The sequence below is a fragment of the Sander lucioperca genome, chromosome 16 (assembly GCF_008315115.2).
Source record: "Sander lucioperca isolate FBNREF2018 chromosome 16, SLUC_FBN_1.2, whole genome shotgun sequence".
NCBI lineage: Eukaryota > Metazoa > Chordata > Actinopteri > Perciformes > Percidae > Sander > Sander lucioperca.
Window position 1 is genome coordinate 13,330,580 of NC_050188.1, and position 19,637 is coordinate 13,350,216.

General features: G+C 40.1%; 1 protein-coding gene across 1 annotated transcript in view; it reads right to left on the minus strand.

Annotated features, from left to right (window-relative positions):
- Positions 1 to 16,531, minus strand: part of celf3a (cugbp, Elav-like family member 3a) — a 20,202-nt gene extending 3,671 nt beyond the window's left edge. The window contains exons 1-6 of the mRNA XM_035993447.1: positions 16,070 to 16,531; positions 14,959 to 15,111; positions 13,077 to 13,159; positions 3,613 to 3,661; positions 1,697 to 1,825; positions 474 to 595 (exon numbers count right to left, since the gene is read on the minus strand). Of these exons, the coding sequence (XP_035849340.1) occupies positions 474 to 595; positions 1,697 to 1,825; positions 3,613 to 3,661; positions 13,077 to 13,159; positions 14,959 to 15,103 (528 nt within the window). The 5' untranslated portion in view covers positions 15,104 to 15,111; positions 16,070 to 16,531. The remainder of the gene's footprint in view (positions 1 to 473; positions 596 to 1,696; positions 1,826 to 3,612; positions 3,662 to 13,076; positions 13,160 to 14,958; positions 15,112 to 16,069) is intronic.
- Positions 16,532 to 19,637: the final 3,106 nt, after the last annotated feature.

Genomic DNA, 19,637 nt, shown 5'->3' on the forward strand with positions numbered 1-19,637 from the left:
AAGTCCGACCAGAGACCTTTGTCGCAAGTCATTTCTTTGCTGTCTCCCCTCATTTCTTATCAGTTCTTTACTGTATGCCATCAAATAAAGAAAAGATTCCTGGAAAAAAAAATACTGAAAAACATATTTACTGTTTTAATAATAACAGTTTTAACTGAAATAAATATATATTTTTCACATACAGTTATGTATTATTTTAATTTGTGTGTGTGTGTGTGTGTGTGTGTGTGTGTGTGTGTGTTTGTGTGTGTAGGGGCACAGAAATGAGAAGTGGTGACTATTAGCTGAGTCACCACGTTGAGTGCCTAAATGACTGGATTTGGAGAATCTAAAAGGGTGTATATACTGTATTTGAGTATGCGTGTTACCATGTGTTTCTCTACATGCATGCGCGTGTGAGTGTGTGTGTGTGTGTGTGTGTGTGTGTGTGTGCGTGCGTGCGTGCGTGCGTGCGTGCATGCGTGCATGCGTACGTGCGTGCATGCAAGCATGTGTGCGTGTAGATGGGGACTCACTGGTAAAGTACGACTCCCATGCAGAGCGTTGATGGCGGCCTGTGCCTCTGCATTGCTCTGGTACTTTACAAATGCACACCCTACATGAAATGACACACCATTAAAAGTGGCCTCACACAGACAGACAGACAGACAGACAGACAGACAAAAAACACACACACACACACACACACACACACACACACACACACACACAGAAATGACTTCCCTTTAAAAATACATTAGGAGCCGTCATACATCCAGCGCTTCATCAGTTACCGTGGCATCATTAAACATGGTCCACAAAACATTCATTGCTTCATCAATCACAGTCCGTAAACCACCAAACACATCATTAGCAATGACCAATAAAACCTATTGCACCATTAGTCATGCCTCATGCAAAAAACGCGGAAAAAACTAGCAACTGTGTTTGAGCTGTCGCTGGACTTTGATTTACATGGCAAATAACATTAGCATTGTTGTTAGTGACAATTGTAATTTACATTCACGTGATAGTAATGTGCTGAAGGCTTAATTCTCAGGGCTGGATAAAAATTAAGTTAAACAAAGTCAATGTCACGTTTACAATCTGGACTCCATTTGTAATCATTTCATATTAGAATAAAGCTATAAGAAACCTGATGTGCGATTTGTTTTGGAAATAGTGGGGAAAGCTTCAAAGAATCAGTCTAATCACCCTGGGTATTTTAAATAGGATTATACATTGGATCTTACTGCATCCGTTTAGGTATGGAAGATTTGAAATCACCAAAATAGTTAAACATTATTAACAGGTTTCAGTATTTAGCAGCAAGTCCTGCGTATAAATGGCCAGGCACGAGACTATTTACAGTCTCTCTTTTAAATGTGTGGGTTTTAAAAAAACAGCTGTTTTTATTCAAAGAAATGTACTGAATATTTTAGTAAACATTTTGTGTAATGTATACTATATCTACTATGATTACTTTCACATAAGTCTGTAATTTAACAAAGGCACAGACTGTCTTTGTTGTCATCATGACTAATGAAATAAATTATTCTAACTTTTAGTGTTTGTAATATGTGTAATGCTTTGATTATATGCATAACAATTTATTTGTGTTATTTGCTGTTTATACTTTGCTTTATTTTGTATTTCTCCATGTTCCATGTTGAATTTAACCTATTTTGTGTGTTTCTCAGGCATGAGTTGACATTACCTTTGCTGGTACCGTCAGGCCCGCGTAGCACTGTGCACTCCTCTATGCTGCCGAATGGCTCAAACATCTTTCTCACATCGGTGTCCGTCTGCTGTTTTCCCAGCATGCCCACAAACAGCTTCCTGTCTTCTAAGGGGAAGGAGATCGCCAAGATGGGAAGGAGAAAATAGGATAATGTGCGGATAATGTGAGTGAGGTTACAGTTGAGGGAAAAAAGTGGGAGTAGATGTTTTATTGGAGAGGTGATACAGGCATTGAAAAGGGGGAAAGGGGGAGAAGTGCTATGTCACCGTACATGCATGAATAATAAAGGACAACAACAGTGTGATAAGAAGCTACAAAGCAGGATGGATCAGCCTGCTATGCTTCACAACACCACCAGAGTGCAGTAACATGAACATCACAACAAACAAACAAACAAACAGCATCTGGCGGTGACTCAAATGTTTGTCACCCTCTGTGTTGTCAGTGAAGCTGCTCTGTCTGTCCCCGTCTGTGAAGGATCAGATCAGTGTTTCTGCGTGTTATAGCCCATTCACTACAAATCACATGCATCCCTGCAGACTATTCTCCAAAGCATGCCGATAGAATTATAGATTGTGACCTTTATTTTTCCTAACATTCAGGTTGCCATTTCTTTCCCATTCATTTTGGCATGATATAAAAAATCAACTGTCAAGAGACTTGAGGTACAGAATCAGTCACAGTGAGAATGTCATGGTCTATTGTTTTATTACATGTATGCAATTGTTACATGATAATGTGGTTGAAAATATGGTTTGATTAGAAAGGTCTGCCTGTGTGGTGTGTCAATGTGTTGGATTTGAGATCTGGCTGTTGTAAAGCATTGAATTCACAAGCTATGATTTTGAAAAATCAAACACAGATTTTCAGTCAGTTCTTGCATAAAATGTTGTGGTTTGACAGTCGACATATGAGAGTAAAGCACAAAAATAAAGTCTACCATTATTTTGACTGTGATTACCTATGGAGCTAATTTCAAGTGTCCTTAAGCTCATGAACTGATCGTCAACAGGCCTTTTCAGAGCAGACAGTTTGACTTGTCATAGTAGAAAGAGCACAGGTGTTACTAATAACATTACCGATGGCTCTGGTCTGTTCTATTCAAGTGTCCCAGTAAGTCATGACAGCGTGACAGTGAGGCAACATGCACAATACCAGGACCCTGAAACGGAAGCAGCTAAATGGAATTTAGCCATCATTCATCTTATTATTTTCACCTGTGCTTTTCCTCTTGTGAAAAGTTTGCAAATTGATTATTACTGAAACCAACAGCTGCCATAAAATGACGGTATGCTTTGAAAAATGGGCATCAATAACATATACTATATGAATTGTAGCGAAAACATACAAAAACTTGATGCTTGAAGTTTTTGAACAGCTTAAATGTGTGACAGTGTGCTCATTAATGTTGGTGAAAATGAACTGTGATTAGGTGACTGATTGATTAGATGTTAGGGCAGAAGGATCTCCAGTGGCGTTTATTGAGTCAGATGTGGGAGTTTAAACATGCAGCTTTGAAGCTGTTAAAGCTAGGCACAGTATGTAGTTTAAATTGAATTTCTAAAAAATCTAATACGAAATCTTGAATCATAGTTTTGAGGGATGATAAAAATAATCTTGCATCTTTTTTTATGCAAATTGTTGTTGCAATTGATTGTTTGTAGAAATTTCCTTAAACATCAAATTATATTGTCTTGATTCTGGTGGTGTCATTTTAAGACGTCACCTTCGTAGGAAACTGTACTCAAAAACTTGTTGCAAGAAAAACAAGTGTTTCAGTGTGGATTCGAGACTAAATTACTTTTTATAGATGGAAATTGTTGGTCGTGTGCACGGTGAAGGTGGTGTTTGAACAGATGCTGTGTTTATGGATGGGGACAGGTGTCTCTTACCCCCTCTGCTCTCGCTGTCCGCTGGCTTCACTTGGATTGGGCGGTTCATCTGGAAAGACAGAGGCCACATTGCACGGTCAGTTTTGAATACAGGTCAGAGGTAGTGATCATTAACACGAGAAAAAAGAGGAAAAATCAATGAATAGAATTTATACACCCTGGCACTTAATCAAAGTGTGGCCACTACTGTCTTGTAAACTTCAAAAAGAGGACAGTCGTGTGTACTGTCGTCATGTCACCCATCTAGAAATGCTATTGATTCTTTAATGTGACGTAACAGTGACATATGCATGCATGTATGGATGTTAGTGATTTTGGCCTGAGCTCCAGCTTCCTACAATCCCTCACTAATTTCTCATTTTTGCTAACTCTACTCTAGAAGACCCCGGCTGACAGTTCTCTCTCTCTCTCTCTCCACCTCCTCTCTCTGAGTCTCTCTCAGAATCTGCTTTAATCCTGCCGTCTATCGTTCCCTCTCCCCCTATCACACAAAACCAGGAAAAGCACACACCCACGCAGGATTGAGGAAGTGATAAGATTAAGAACACTCGCCGGCTAATCTGGATTACAGGAGCACGCAGCATCAGAATAGCGAGAGATTCTGAGCCTGACAGAGAGACAGAGATGAGGGTAAACAGGGTTAAAAAGGAAGGAATGCTATCTGAAAGAAAACAAAGAATAAAAGAATGATAAATAAAAAGGAGAGCACACACGATTAGGCGACCTTTTCATAATTCATTAAAAGACAAGCTGCTGAAATGCCTTTTTTTTTCTTTACTTCTCCACAATTATTATCCTCCCCACTATTTAACAAAACCCCTATATGAAATTGTGCATACTTCAGTGCTTCGGCGCCTCGTCTTTCAAATGTATAGAGCACGGAAACAGTGAAAGGAGGTATTGAATGAAATAAAGAAAAGTATGAATAAGAGAGGGCAAAAGGAAGAAAAGTGGGATTGAGCGGAAGGGAAGGAGCATATGGAGGTGGGGGATGTGTGTGAAGGGGAGGAGGAGGAGGAGGAGGAAGAGGGAGGAGGAGGAGGGAGGGTGATGTCGGTGAGGAGTAGAGGTGAGAGCAACAGAGTGACACTCTGTTAAATGTGGCTTAATGAAGGTCTTAATTATGGAGCTGGTGACATTTCAGCCAGATCCTGATCCTGTGTCACTGATTGATCCGCTGTGATCGGTCAAAAGGAGACACTATTGATCTGCTCCACGGTCGCGCTCTGCTGCCAAGACCCGCATGCACAAACATCGTCACCTCCACGTCGAACCACTGACCAAAATACCGCCAACACCTGCTGCAGATGGCTCCTGTGCCTCCTTACTGAGAGCGTTCAATTGATTGCCCCAATTAACAGGATGATAGAGTAGATGGAGGGGCAAAGTCTTAAAACCATCTTCCAATCAGTCAAGCAAATGTGGGCCTCAGCTCCTGCAGTCAGTGAATAGTAATTTGTGTTTAAATTATAGTTTGGTTTGCAGGAAAGACAACATCAACCTGACTGGGCCCACATGCTAAAATTCATGTACTTGTGGTGTTTAAAGCACTTTGGATAAAAGCATTCAACAAATATGACTTATGTTATTATAAAAGGGTCCATTCATGTCTCTTGTCCACTGTTTACCACTATACCAATCACTTCTTATGCTATTTGCACTTGTACACCTACAGTACAGAGTGCAACAATTGCTGCCCTTAAATGTGTAGTATGACTTACTATATATTTTAAGTGTTTTAAATATCAAACTAACTGCTTTATTCTTACTCGTCATTTGCATTCTTTTATCTTTTATTCTTTAATCATATATATGATTTTAGAAATACTGAGGTAAAATATTAAGATATTTTCTTAGAAAAATTATACCTGTGTTGACTTTTTTAACTCTTTTGTCTCTCTTGGTCACGTTTATATTAAATCAGAATACTCCTTAGCTTTTTTATCAACTTAATTTGAATTTGAATGTGCATTCCACATTTAATGGAAAAATTGTTGAACTAACAGTATCTTTGAAAACATAAATGCTTCAGAAATGTGTGTACATTGAGGCAAAGAGGGCAGTTTTAAAGAAATAAAATCAAACCTGATGGCTAAGGATAGGCCTACACCATTATTTTTCTTTTACTAATCAGATGTGCAATCGGGACAGCTAAAACATACATGGTCAGATATGGCCATACACTGGATGTGATATACAGTATACTTCAAATATATGAGTTTATATATGTGTCTGTGTTATGTATGTAAAAGTTGCATTTAGTAAAATGCAAATTTTCTTCAAAAACAAATATTGACAACAATTTCTTGGTGTCCTTGTTGGTTGCTATGGACCTGTGTAGACCTACATGCTATACAATAACAGCAGTACGCATAGAAACATTCTTTCTATATAAAAATACAGATCATCTACAACAGAACCGGACTCAGAATGAGATTAGATTAGATTAGAGATGAGTTACTTTTCTAATGCAAAGCTAAAAGATAATTCTTGGTGAGAAAATCTGTCTAATCTTAAGAGTTGAGTTCAGGAGTCAAAGCGATGCTACAACCTCTTGGCTGTAGTTTAACGTGACATCTTTGATTAATAGCACGTTTGGATGATGCCTGTAAAAAATGCCGTTGCCCGTATTTCACTGCAGGAAGACAAACAGCGAAGGCCGTGATGGTGGTGATAAGGAGAAGCGCAGCAGATGGCTCTATGGAATTCCGAATATAATTAGAATATACAAGAGGGAAAACAGTGAGAAGTGGAGACCATCAAGGCTGTGTCACTTCAGATCGGCACGGCAACCGGCCCCACTTCTCTGACGAAGACCGCGCTCGCATGGTCATCGTCATGACAACCCCAGTGATGAAAACCCCACATCAGGTAAACAAGGTTGCCCTGAATGACATGCAGTAGAGACGGGTGAAAAACAAATGAGGAGGACAAAGGGTGCTTCTAGGTCGAGAGATAGAGGGATTAGATGTGTGAGGGAGGAGGGGGTGAGGCAAGGAGGAGAGGAAAAATGAAAGACACCGAGAAAAAAAAAGAAGCAAGGATGACGGAGGGAGCGCTCGTGCCTGTTGAATGTAGGCGCTGCCTCGAGAGCAGATGCAGAAGCAGGGAGAAACATATCTCCCTCTAAGCCTAAACCACTAACGTAGACTTTACAGTAATTTGCTCTCTCCCCTCCTCCTCCTGTTGCTCCCCTTTCCTCCCTTTTCTCTCTTAGGCTTGTTTACAAAAACAGTCCCATACTGTGCACAGACAACACACAGTCAAAACCTGCCTGATCAACAGCCCATTTTACCAGTGTGTTTTGCTATTTGATTTTTTTCTTCCACTTGTGCTCCTTCTTCAAACACACAGATATTATATACAATCATCCTCTGACTAAACACTCACACACACACACACACACACACACACACACACACACACACAGAGACACACGCTCTGTCTGCTCCTGTCACTCACAGCAACATCTACACATACTTAATCTTTTCGCTCTGTGATGCCGTGGGGGATTTGGCTAGGATTATGAGATATTAAATCCATAGATTATCCAATCAAATCACAGCTCGACCCCTTCGCCATAATGCATGACCCCCCCCCCCCCTCCCCCTCCACAACATCAATGTCTATATATACACCGAGGAGTGGCACTAGCTCCCATGTAAATGCATTTTCAACTACTAAAGCAACGTAAATGTGTTTTAGATTGAGGGTCATTTACAGTCGGAGTAAAACATATTGATGATATTTTTCTCTGTTTTGACCTGCTGCAGAGCAGATGATAATCTCTACACTCGCAGCTCAACGCAGTCAGTGTTGTTAAGTCTGTATAGGCTGCTGCTGCTGTGTGAGAGTGACACATTTCTGTCGCCTGTTTTCTCTCCAATTTCAATTCATTCTGCTTGTCTGCCCTGAAAAGCAGCCACTCTGAATGGTAAATATATCAGCAAAGACCATCTCCTCTGCCCTTTCAAGAACATTTACAGCAGGGAGGCAGAGTTGGAGGTGGAAAGGGGGTGGTGTAGTTGGGTGGGGCGGGGGGCACAAAGACAATTTTCCATCTTCGCCTCCCCTCCGCTTCATCACACAGCGCTGGTCATTGCATCGTGCCGGTCGCCTAGCAACCTGGCATCCCTCGTCTCCGCCGTCTCCAGGCAACGAGACCTGCGACCGTAATCAACCTGCAACCTCCCGACTTCCGCTCCCCTCCCTTATCTATTCCTCTCCCGTCTCTGTTGCTTTTGCTCCCTTGCTTGTCCATCCACCTTCTCGTTGCAAATGTCGCTGGGACGCACTTGTGAATTCACTCGGGGGAAAAGAACAAGCGCAGGTGGAAATTGGTATATTCACAGGAAAAAAAAAAAAAAAGAACAAAAAAGGCGATTAATAGATGCAGATGATTATGAGCTCACAAAGAGTTGGAACAAAGCAACAGAGGCAGGGACAAAAAAAAAAAAGCAGAGATGCACAAGTACGGTCTGTTATTGTTTCCAAGCGTGGATGCACACACAGATGCACACACACATGGGCGGGCAAGCACACAAACCAGAGAGAAAGTCTACCTTCTCTCAATTCGCTAAATCAATCAAACACAAACACTTGTACAGTTCAATAATATTTAATCAAGGATCCAGTCTTCAGTTTCAAAGCTGCTTCCCAGTGCTGTCTCCTTCTCCTACAGGGTTCACTAGTCTGTCCAGTATCGAGGCGAAGCTGACAGCTCTTGAAGCTGACATTCAGCCTTTTATTTTGTCAGACAGCCAACAAAAAGATCCTTCAAAGTGGAGAAACGGAATATCAAAGAGTACATTTCTAACAACACTCAAGTTGACTCTCAATTGTTTTGTCTCTTCTGACTGTTAAATATGCATGTCAAGTGTTGTTTGAATCGACTCAGTGAAGCAGAAGGGGAAAAGAACTGAATCACGGACACATTTCTGTGTGTGTGTGTGTGTGTGTAGAGATAGGGTCCATGTCCTACGATTTTTTTTAAAGCTTTTTTAATTCAGGCATGGTTTACACACTTTAACTCCACCATAGTCCAGTGTATATGTAGTTCAACTAGCCAAATGAGTTTCGTGACAACAGCCTCTTTCCACTTTTGTGTGTGTTCGCCTACCACTCGCACACACACAACACACAAACACAATTCCCAACCCCCCCCCCAAAACACACTATTTCTCAGTAACAGATGTCTGTATTTAAGCAGATAAACACACTGCCTCAATGTACCTCCAACCCCCTCCACCCTTATTGCCACCCACTGTTCATTATCTCAAACTTTCATTCATCTCTTCCTCCCTTCCCCCCACCCCCCCTCTATTTATCCAATTTATCTCTAATTCACACCCCTTTGCCACCTCTATAAATCCAATCTGCATTCATCATTACAGTCGCCCCAGAGTGACGTACAGAGGACGGGCCCTTTTTTGTTGTCATTCATCGCCGCCTGCCCTGCATCGTCCGCGCCATGCATTGATATGCATGCATATGTAAATGAATCACTGCATGAATGCACACTTAACTCCAGATAGATACATCAAGTGAACACAGTTGCTCTGAGGCACTCTAATTGCTATCATCATCATCATCATCCCAACTCACTGACATCAGGATATATGTAGCTACATATGCAGGCATTGCTTTATCTGCTTATTGTCAGATAGCTTAATTAACATGTTAGTAGGTTACATGCTCATGTTTACATCATAACAGCATGTTTTAGGGCCTCAGTGAACCAAATCTGAGCATCTACTTTGTGTTTTTGTCATATTTGTTTGCCTTGTTGCACATTAAATGTCAGTTTCTACCTATTTATCTATTATATCTACTATAAAAAAGAGACTAAAATGCAAAATTGAATAGGTAATAACAGGTGTGTAACATCACCCTGCAACTGTTTGTGGCCCATGTGTCTCTACAGCAGTTTGCTCAGACATTAAGGGCACAACGTTCTGGCACTACAACTTCCCATCCCATATCCTGCGTAAAAAGGCTGGGCTATATTTAGCATATGCATTTATTTCAGACTATTGATAAAACCCCTCTGTCTGCTCCGTCTGAGTCCTTATGGCTGAGTAAATGTCAGGCTTAGTCAGATGTTCCACTCAAAGAGGGCTCTTTCCTCTCGTATGGGCAGCTTAAACACAGAGGCCTCGCAGCTCAAATTTTACTCTCTCTCTCTCTCTCTCACACACACACACACAGCACGGACGCGCGCGCGCACACGCACACGCACACACACACACACGCACACGCACACGCACACGCACACGCACACACACACACACACACAAAAAGCAGATAATGAAAGAAGAAACCTGAGAGGAGCACATAATAAACCCAACTTCCATCCATCCATCCATATCTTTGGATGTGTACTCTCCATGGAAACACATGCACACAAAAGCAAACAGACATTTACACTCAGTTGCGCACACTACGCACACAAAAGCACAGAAAAGCACACGCACCCTTCATTAAACCGTGTTAGTGCGAACACCTGCCCTCCCTTCCCCCGCAGCACATGCAAATATACACTAAACACACGCACAGCTACTTTCTCACTTGGGCACAGTCACACTATTAAATACTTATTGCATTTAAAATTAACAGTGAGACATTGTTGCAAATATTAATCCAAGTGAGTGTTGATGAGGGGCAATATATTACATCTCCACTGAAGCAGATATGAGCTTTAGGGCTGCAACTGACAATTATTTTCCTTATTCAAATGAAAAGCTTGATATTTTGGGAAATAATAACTAATTTGCTTTCTTGCAGAGAGTTAGAAGAAAATTGATAGCTCTGTCATGTCTGTACACTAAATATGATTATACATTCAACAGCCTTAGCGTTAGCTTAGCTTAGCATAAAGACTGGAAACAGGGGGAAACAGAAATTCACAAAATGCTGAACTTTTGGTTTAACCTGCTGATTGTTTTTCTTGATTGGTCGTTTGGTCTCTAAAATGCCATAAAAGTCCATGGTGACATCTTAAAATGTCCAACAGTCCAAAACTTTAACAGCAAATACCAACATGATTCAATCATTCAGCTAGTTCAACAATTTATTTAAAGTTGTTGAAATATATGTTTGGTTTTGACAGGTTGCTGTAAAATGACTTCTTTGAAATGAGGCATAACTGGACATTATTTTCTCTATTAGCCTCACAACAGCTGACTTGACCAGACGAACTGGCCTGAGACAGCTCAGAGATAAAACGATAAGAACAGAGGGGACAAGAGTACAAGATGTCTGAGTAAGATTGAATGCGAGTGCCTCTGACTTCCATTTCAACACCTCCCCTCTGAATCTAGTTTATTGCTCCTGCTTTTTTGTCCCTCCCTTTTCCAACTCCACCATTCTCTCACTTTCTTTCCTCGCTTTCGGCTGAATGTGCTTTTGACACTCTTCCTCCCCCTCTCACTTAGAGACAGACTCTCTCACCTGAAATTAAACACAAGGCCAGGTGCCACTCCGAAACAACCATCTGTTCACCCCTGCCTGACTTCTTTCTTTTTTTCCCATTGTTAGCAGAGAGAAAAAAATCTGTAAAATAGCAAGGAGAAAAAAAGCCTTAAAACCGACTCTTACTTTCCAGAGAGAAGAAATGCTAACACAAAAAAACAGAGTGTTAATGACATCCTTCAGCTTTCTCTTCATTCAGGTGGAGCTCTCCCCTCAGTCCAATAATTGCTTTCATGTTATTTCTTTTGTATTGCCCCAACCATGAGATGTCAGAGTTAATTATTCTATGGCAGTGCAGGTGCAATTAGATGACAATTACACCACAGCTGGTGGCAGGGGTGGGAAGCAGTTCTTGTCCGTGTGGGCGCGTACAGAGCTAATAATATGGTTTTCTTCTTCTTTTTTTGGCATGGGAGGGGGGAGGGCAGGGAGGGATTGAGAGAACACATGAGGGTTTAGCTTGTTCCACACAGCTTAGAGGTAAGAGGTTGTGAGGAGGAGAGCCACTGGGGTTGAAACACAAGGGGGACAGGGCTTTAGCCACGGGGCATTGGGCCCTGCTGATCCCCTACGAGAGGTCAGGAAGGTCACGCTACTGTTACGCTAACAATGGGATTTCTTCTGTTGCCACCCTAATTCAAGTCTGTCGTCCCCCAATAAACCCCCTGCCTGCCCTTACAACAATGTTCTGCTGATACAATCAATAAGTCAGTCTTCAAGAACTTCAATAATCGTTTATTTATCAAGGGAAAATTCCAAATATATGCTGGCTCAAAATGTGAGGGTTGGTGCTTGTGTCTGCTTTAGGGTTTCATCGATTAATTGTGTTGCCAAAAAAAATCAGAAAATAGTGAAAAATGCCCATCACGATCTATCTTGTTTTGTCCTACTAACAGCCTAAAGCTATTCAGCTTACTATGACAGAAGACAAAGACACATTTGAGGGGCTTCAACCAGAGAATGTTTGGCATTTTTCCTTGAAAAATTACTCAAACGATTAATAGAAAATAGCTGCTGATTAATTTTCTTTCAATCGACTACTTGATTAATTGACCAATCTTTACAATTTTAAAGCAAAAATGAACTGGATCCAGCTCCTCTAATGTGAATATGTGTTGTTTTTTGGTTATATTCTATGATATTAAATTGAATAACGTTAAATGTTGGACTATGAATGAATGATTAATCAGATTATTTGATTATCAATAATTAAAATAATTGTGTAGCCCTACACTGTTCACCTGCTTCTTCACTCTTTCCGTAAAAACTATGGTCATGAGCTGCCATTCTGGAGGGGAAAAAAAAGAAGTGAATGATGTAGATTTCAACAAAAATAACCAAAAGGAAACTGGGGTAAAGCCTTGTTAGTAAAAGAGGAAGCAGCAGCAAGTCTGGAAGCACACTCTGTCTCAGTAATTCCTTGCCTTGTAGCCTTGTCTCTCATATAGTCAGTTATTATAGAGACGCGGCTGTCATGTCATATTTAGCTCTGGAAATGTCATTTGGCAGCACACCTGCTGCCTGGCTATGCTAATAAAGCTAGGTTTAACTTTGATTAGAATTCAGAGGAAGAGATGGATGGAAAGAAGGGAGAGAGGCGGGGGTGGGGGGAGAGAGAAAGACAGAGACACAGAAAGGAAGAGAAACATCAGAGAGAATAAGAACTGGCAAAGTCACTCCAGCAGCGAGCCTCATAGCTGTCTCTTCCGACCCGTGACATGTAGCAAGATGACTCATGCCTTAACTGGATGGATATGTCTGGATGCATCACATATGAAACATAAGAGAGAGAGCAGCCTCTGACCTTTATAGGAGCATATCAGCTAAAGGGGGAAGGCAGGCCTGCATGTCAAACTCTGTTAAATTTTTTGTGTCACTGTGTGTCCACATGTGTCTGTGTGGTGCGTTCAGATAGCCTAAAATGCCAGTTATTCTGCTCCAGAACATATATATATATATATATACATGTGAGGATCTTGAAAAGACACACTCACCCCTGGTAATGTCTTCTGCTCGTGCAGTGCATTCTGGGCTTTGAGGGCGGACTCACGTGCACAATATGTCAAGAAGGCACATCCTGGAAACACAGACAAGTGTTAGAAGATCAGAGCACTATAAGTCTATGTATTTGTAATGTCATATTCATATGCTAAATATAATATCTTGGGTTGGCAGTGCACTGTTATTGTAATTTAATCTTAATTGGCCATTCGCTGTGAATGCCTGTAGGCAGAAACATGCTGCTGGAGTTTATTATTAATCTGCCATTTGATACATGTGCTTTGGTTTTATCTTAACAACAGTTCTGGGTCAACAGCATGTGTTTAAAATGTCTTAAAATGCCTCACGCCTTTAATCAGGCCACCATTATTAATATGTATTTAAAACTTCATGAAACAGAGACAAAAAAAATAAAATAAAAACAATGAACAACTGTAATTTTGTTAAATAGTCCTCCCAGTAGCACTGGAGATCTATGGGATTATTAAATCATTATACCTGGAGACTATTCAGACACAAGCAGTCCGAATGGGTATTTAATATCACGCTGTTAAGGCCAAATGTATGCAGCACCACATAATAGAGAAAGGCCTTCATTAACCTTTAAGGCTCCCACAAATCATGAATATGTAAATGTATGCAGAATAGGTGTTATAGGTGTTAGAAGACTGATACCACCTGGCCTATACGTCTCCCAAATGGCCGATGGTTTATGTGGATTTATAAAAGCCTTTGTTTTCTGCGCTCACATTTGCATTAGAAATGACAGTAAGGATCATTGTTTAGCTTAGATCACTTTGACCAGCTTTACTCCATCTGTCAAGCATGTTGAGACTTGACTTGTTCAGCATGTGACGCACAACAGTAGTAGTAGTAGTGGGTGACATTTTGCTCTTAGAAATTGACTAATATCACCATTTGAGGCCAATTGTGGACAGACAAAATACTTTTGTCAGATTGATCTTAAGACAGCTACCTTTCTGGTCATGACAATTTAGGGAAAAAATGGAGAGTGCGGTACAACATTGTTTAATTCCAACAGTCTAAAATAACATATTTTTTCTTGCAGTGGTTTTTAATTGTAGCATCCCGATGTATGAAGGGAAACCTCCCAGCATGCATCAGGGAGGTCTCATGAACATACAGTAATCCTGTGTGTTAATGTGTGTTTCATTTGTGTTTTACACTAGCTTAGTTAGTAGACTGGCCCAGGTTCAAGAGTATTGGCCATTAATCTAAGTGTTGGTGGCAGAAAACCTCCTCTTGTCCTTAAAGAGCAATGGGCCAGAGCTTGCAAAGTATGGCATTGTGAAAATACAATGCTGCACACTTATATGTGGTCATCTTAAATTACCTATTACAATTAAATAGTCCAATTCTGCTTAAACAGTTTGCCTTGACTTTACAAATGTAGTTTCAGTGAGGTGGATGGAATTATGTTGATTCAACTTGAAAGTATTAAAGTGTAAATCATTTTTTTTATGTAGTCAAGGTTAAAAAATACTTTAGTCAGTACATGTCTATTAAATATTTTAGTCAGTCCATGAAAGGTTAGGATACAAACTCTTCACCAACTATGAATCAGGTTTCTTTTTTAGATCAATGGTGCTAAACATCAGATTTTAACCTCACAGGGGTCCTTAAAGAGGCCCCAGAGCAACAATGGCTGAATGAGGAATACTTTAACCTCTCTGATATTTACTGAGAATTAAATCCTAACGGGAGGACACATAAAAGTAATATTTTAATAACAGGCCTTGCTCTCATCTCTATCTTCCCACATAATGAATACTAAATTAACAATATTTTTCCCCAAAGGAGCTCCCTGAGACAAAATTCATATCAAATGGGAGTTCTTGGCCCTTTATTCCTCACCTTTGTGCATCCCTGTGTATTTGTCCTTTATCACCGTCAACTCATAGATCTTGCCAAACTGCTCGAAGATGGGCTTCAGGTCCTTCTCCTCCAGGTTTCGGGGTATTTGCCCGATGAAGAGCTTGATTGCGTCAGGCTCCTTCATTGAGAAGTCTGGGGAGGAATAATACACACACACACACACACACACACACACACAGGCGGTCAGGAGGAGCAGACAGGAGCCTGCAGGCTTAAATTCACACTGCACAGGAGGTGCAAACAGGAGGCCGGGGATGGAGGTGCAGATGGGGAGCGTTTGGTGGGAATGGGGGGCTGATATCCTAGTATCCTAGTTTCTACACTCTTGGAGACATGGTAGTCCTAATCTGGTAGAGTTTTGAACATACATATCACAACGAAACACATAACATTACAATATATCGCAAGATACTAACACATTAATGGTTAAAATTCTTACTATGTAACCTAAGGCTACTATAAGCTCACTGTTGACTATCACAGATATATTGTAAGAGCTATAAGTACACATTCTATAGGAACAGTGATGTTAAATTTATTTTAGAGGGAATTGTATGCAATCACACTTTTTTTTATGTAATTTCAAAAGCTGAAACCACTATTTTGTTATTTATTTGCATAAAATACAAAATGAAACAATATTAATTACAGAAAATTAAATTATAATCTCATAACGTTCATATTCTTGGCAGGACATTAACATATATATATATATATATATATATATATATATATATATATATATATATATATATATATATATATATATATATATATAAAATCATGACTGACTCGTAGCTTCAGAGCTAAGATATAGGCTATTTTCTTTGCCTGACATAAAGAAATGATTTTTTAAAAACATGTGGTATCGTAGTAAATGATGATATACACAATCCTTACTTGCACTGATATTCGGTCTAGGCCGCCTATATTCAAGCCCCTACTGAAACATGACAGTGTGTCTGTCAACACAGCTGGAGACCTGCGCTCTCTTTGTCAAGACATGGTGACAACAACAATGACCTGAACATGATTTTACACATTTGACAAAAAACACAAAACAAAGAGTTGTAAAAAATTACAATCCTACCTGTGGTGCTGTTTGTGGCAAAGAATCGGCGTGATCAGAGGATGCCTTTCTTCTTCCCCCGCTGTTGTTTAGTTATTTAATTTCAATTATTCAGTTCATTTGTCTATAAGAGCGTCTTTGAATCCTGTAACAAGTTAGGCCTGTACCCCCCCTATAACAACACAAGTAACATCCAGCGACGGTCCTTTATTCGGCATGAGCGTGTTTTTCTAGATCTGCTTGTTTTTTTCCTGACAGATTCTCCGTAATTTCTTTCCTTTCAAATAGCCTAAATCTGATATAAACAATAAACAAATCTCTCTCTCTCTCTCTCTCTCTCTCTCTCTAGCTTTACTGAATGAAGAGTGTTGTGATGGATGAATGTAAGCTTCCTTCAGTAGACCGTAGGGAATTGGCAGTCTGGTTGGTCGTCTTCTCCTCTCCCTCTCCCTGTGTGTGTGTGTGTGTGTGTGTGTGTGTGTGTGTGTGTACTCATTTGACGTCGTAAGCCGGTGTCTCCCTCCCTGTCCATCTCAGCTCCATCCCTCCTCCCCTCCTCCCCTGGGCTGTACGAGCCGTGATGTCTGCCGCCAGGGACCGTCGCTAAAATACCAGCCCTGTGACAGCAGGAGAAGGTAATGAAAATACAGCACATTAAACACAGTCATGGTTGCAAAATGGCATCTGGATGTTTGTGTGTATGTTTGAGCTTTTTTTCCTATTTGTCATTAAAACGCTTTAAACTTATTGACTTTGTTTGTATGTAATTGGAGATTGTGCACTGTTTCTCTGTATTTTGATGTCATTATCCAAAACAAACTTGTAGGGCCAATAAATCCTTCAAAAGGCTAGATTGGTGGGCTGTATTCTAAAACGTTGATTTCCATATTATCTTGTTTTTCCTAATTCTACCCTGTTGCATGACTGTAATATGCATTACAGTCCTGGCTAATGGCAGCACCCATTTGTGGCATTTAATGTTCATAGTTGAGCCTACAACTACCAATTATGTTCATATTTGGATTAATCAATTAATTGTGTAACATATACAATTGCCAATCACATTTCCCAAAGGCTAATATATATATATATATATATATATATATATATATATATATATATATATATATATATATATATATATATATATATCGTTTGTTTTGTTTGACTAATGGGCCAAAACCTGAATATATTGTATAGAAGATGAAGAAACTACCAAATATTCAAATTTGAGAAGCTGGAGACAGTGATTTTGGCATTTTTGCCTAAAAAATTACTCAAGTGATTAATTGCATTTTAAAACAGTCATCAGATGTGGGGATTTTGCATTGTTTCTATTTTTACACCCCAATAGCCAAGAACAAATGGTCTTGTAGGGATAATAACCTTTATTTCATCTAATTTTCCCACTTACCCTGTTGCATGCCCACTTTGTAGCACATTCATGGATGGCTAATCGTAACATTAATTGATGCTTTTAGTAATGTTAAATATTAGAAGAATGGTGAAAATACAAATGCACCAGAGAGAAGAGTTATTGAGTGAAGAGACTGAGTTTAATGGAATCTATCAATGCATGTTCTTGTAACTCTAAACACAGTTGATATTGACAATCTGTTGCTAAGAAGTTCACCTTTCCTCCAGTTCCTTCATATTTTCTTTTTACATTTGTCCAATTAGTATCTTTGTGAGCTGTTTTTTAAAGATTATTTTTGGGCATTTTAGGTCTTTATTACCTAGGACAGCTGAAGACAAGAAAGGGGGAGAGAGAGGGGTAACGACATGCAGCAAAGGACCACAGGTCAGAATTGAACCCACAGCCTTTTGTAGATGGTTCGCACGCTCAACCAGGTGAGCTACCCAGGCACCCCACTTTGTGAGCTTTTAATACCAGACAAGGATGCTTCACTTAGCCATCCAGGGCAGTGATACATGGCATGTCAGTCCTAAATAGGGCTATAAATGAACACCCACCCATCCTTTAGCTATACCGACTTATCCTGTGCAGGGTCATGAGGGACAGGTCATTTGTCTACCCACATAATGTATACTTTCTATAGTCACAAAACCATTTAAAGTCACCAATTCACCTAATCTACAAATCTGGAAATCAAGACAACCTCACAGGTAGAGGGGAGAACATGCAAACTCACATGGACCAATTAAAGGCCAACTAGTTTGTAGATTATCTTGTCTTATCTTGTCTTAAATCAATCTTAAATCAAGATGAAAGGCACTTTGGATAAAGGCATACAGCAAAAATATACTATGTTATGTAATCTTAGACATTAGGCAATCAAATCGTATAGGGGACAAAATATAGGGAAAAGATGGGGCTGTAAATAAGGAAGGAGGGTTTTTTTTCGAAAGGGATTTTTCACAGTTTTTGTTTTTCATTTGGATGGGTAAAAAGCAGACGGTCCCTGACATCAAGCGATGCAAATCCGCCTTTTGTTCTCGCAGTGGAGCTGGCCATGGTGCTGAAATAGGTCTACTCAACTCGTGACACATTATCACGGCTACAATATTACCTCTCTGAGTGGAAAAAAAAAAACATTTCAATAAGTGTGTTCGTAAATACAGGGACCGTAATTTCACAAGGGACACACACACGCCCTCTGTGAAATCTCGACAGCATGTAAACAATGAGCCCACATGACGAGGCTGCACACACCCGACCTGCGCAGACGGTGATACTTCAAAGGAGTCACGATCTGGTCCTGCTAGGCTTCAGCAATATGTTTATTTAAGAAAACACAGCAAACCTCTGACCACAGTTAATTCCTTTATTTCCAACAGCAGAATATCTCCTCGGCTTGTCTCTAATGTTAAGACCGCCATCTGCCATCAGTCACTAAATCCTATCTGCCTTTCAGCCCTTAAACCCCAATGTAAGCCTACAGTGCAGGCAGCAGTTCTTCTAAATGTAACCAAATATAAATTAATGTTATAGCCTACGTAACAGCGCTTCGAAACCCTATTTGTGTCATTTCACAATGGATGTCATTTTTAACCAACAACGACATCTGGTGACGAACTGCAAACACAAGTGATGCCAGTGGTCGCGGTTATGTTGCTTTATATGACTTTGCAAAATATACTGTACCTGGAAACTTAAATGTGTTTTGGTGTACTTTATAATTTCCAATTCCATAGTGTCATACAAAGAATATATTATTGGATTAGTATAATTTATGGATTAGTGTGCAAGTAGCATTTTACTGTTCCAACTTCTTAAGGTACATCTAATCCAGGGGTGGCCAACCAGTTAGGTATAAAGAGCCACAAAAAAAAACGCACCATAGCAAAAAGCCACACAACACATGCACGTCCACACTACAACAGCAACAGTGTCTTCCAGATCTAATGACAGTCATAATACATAGCAGTTTTCATATTTTTTTTTCTCACTTAGATTGACTCCGTGGGAAACCTGACAGTCTTTGTTATCCACAGTCCTTTTCAGGTCTTGCTTGAACTCGGTTGTGGCCACTTGAAGCAACTCTCTCACTCATTTGTCACTAAAGGGGCTTTCAAACAATCGGATTCAGCAGTGAAAGGGTTAACGAGGAAGGTGATCTGTGGCCGC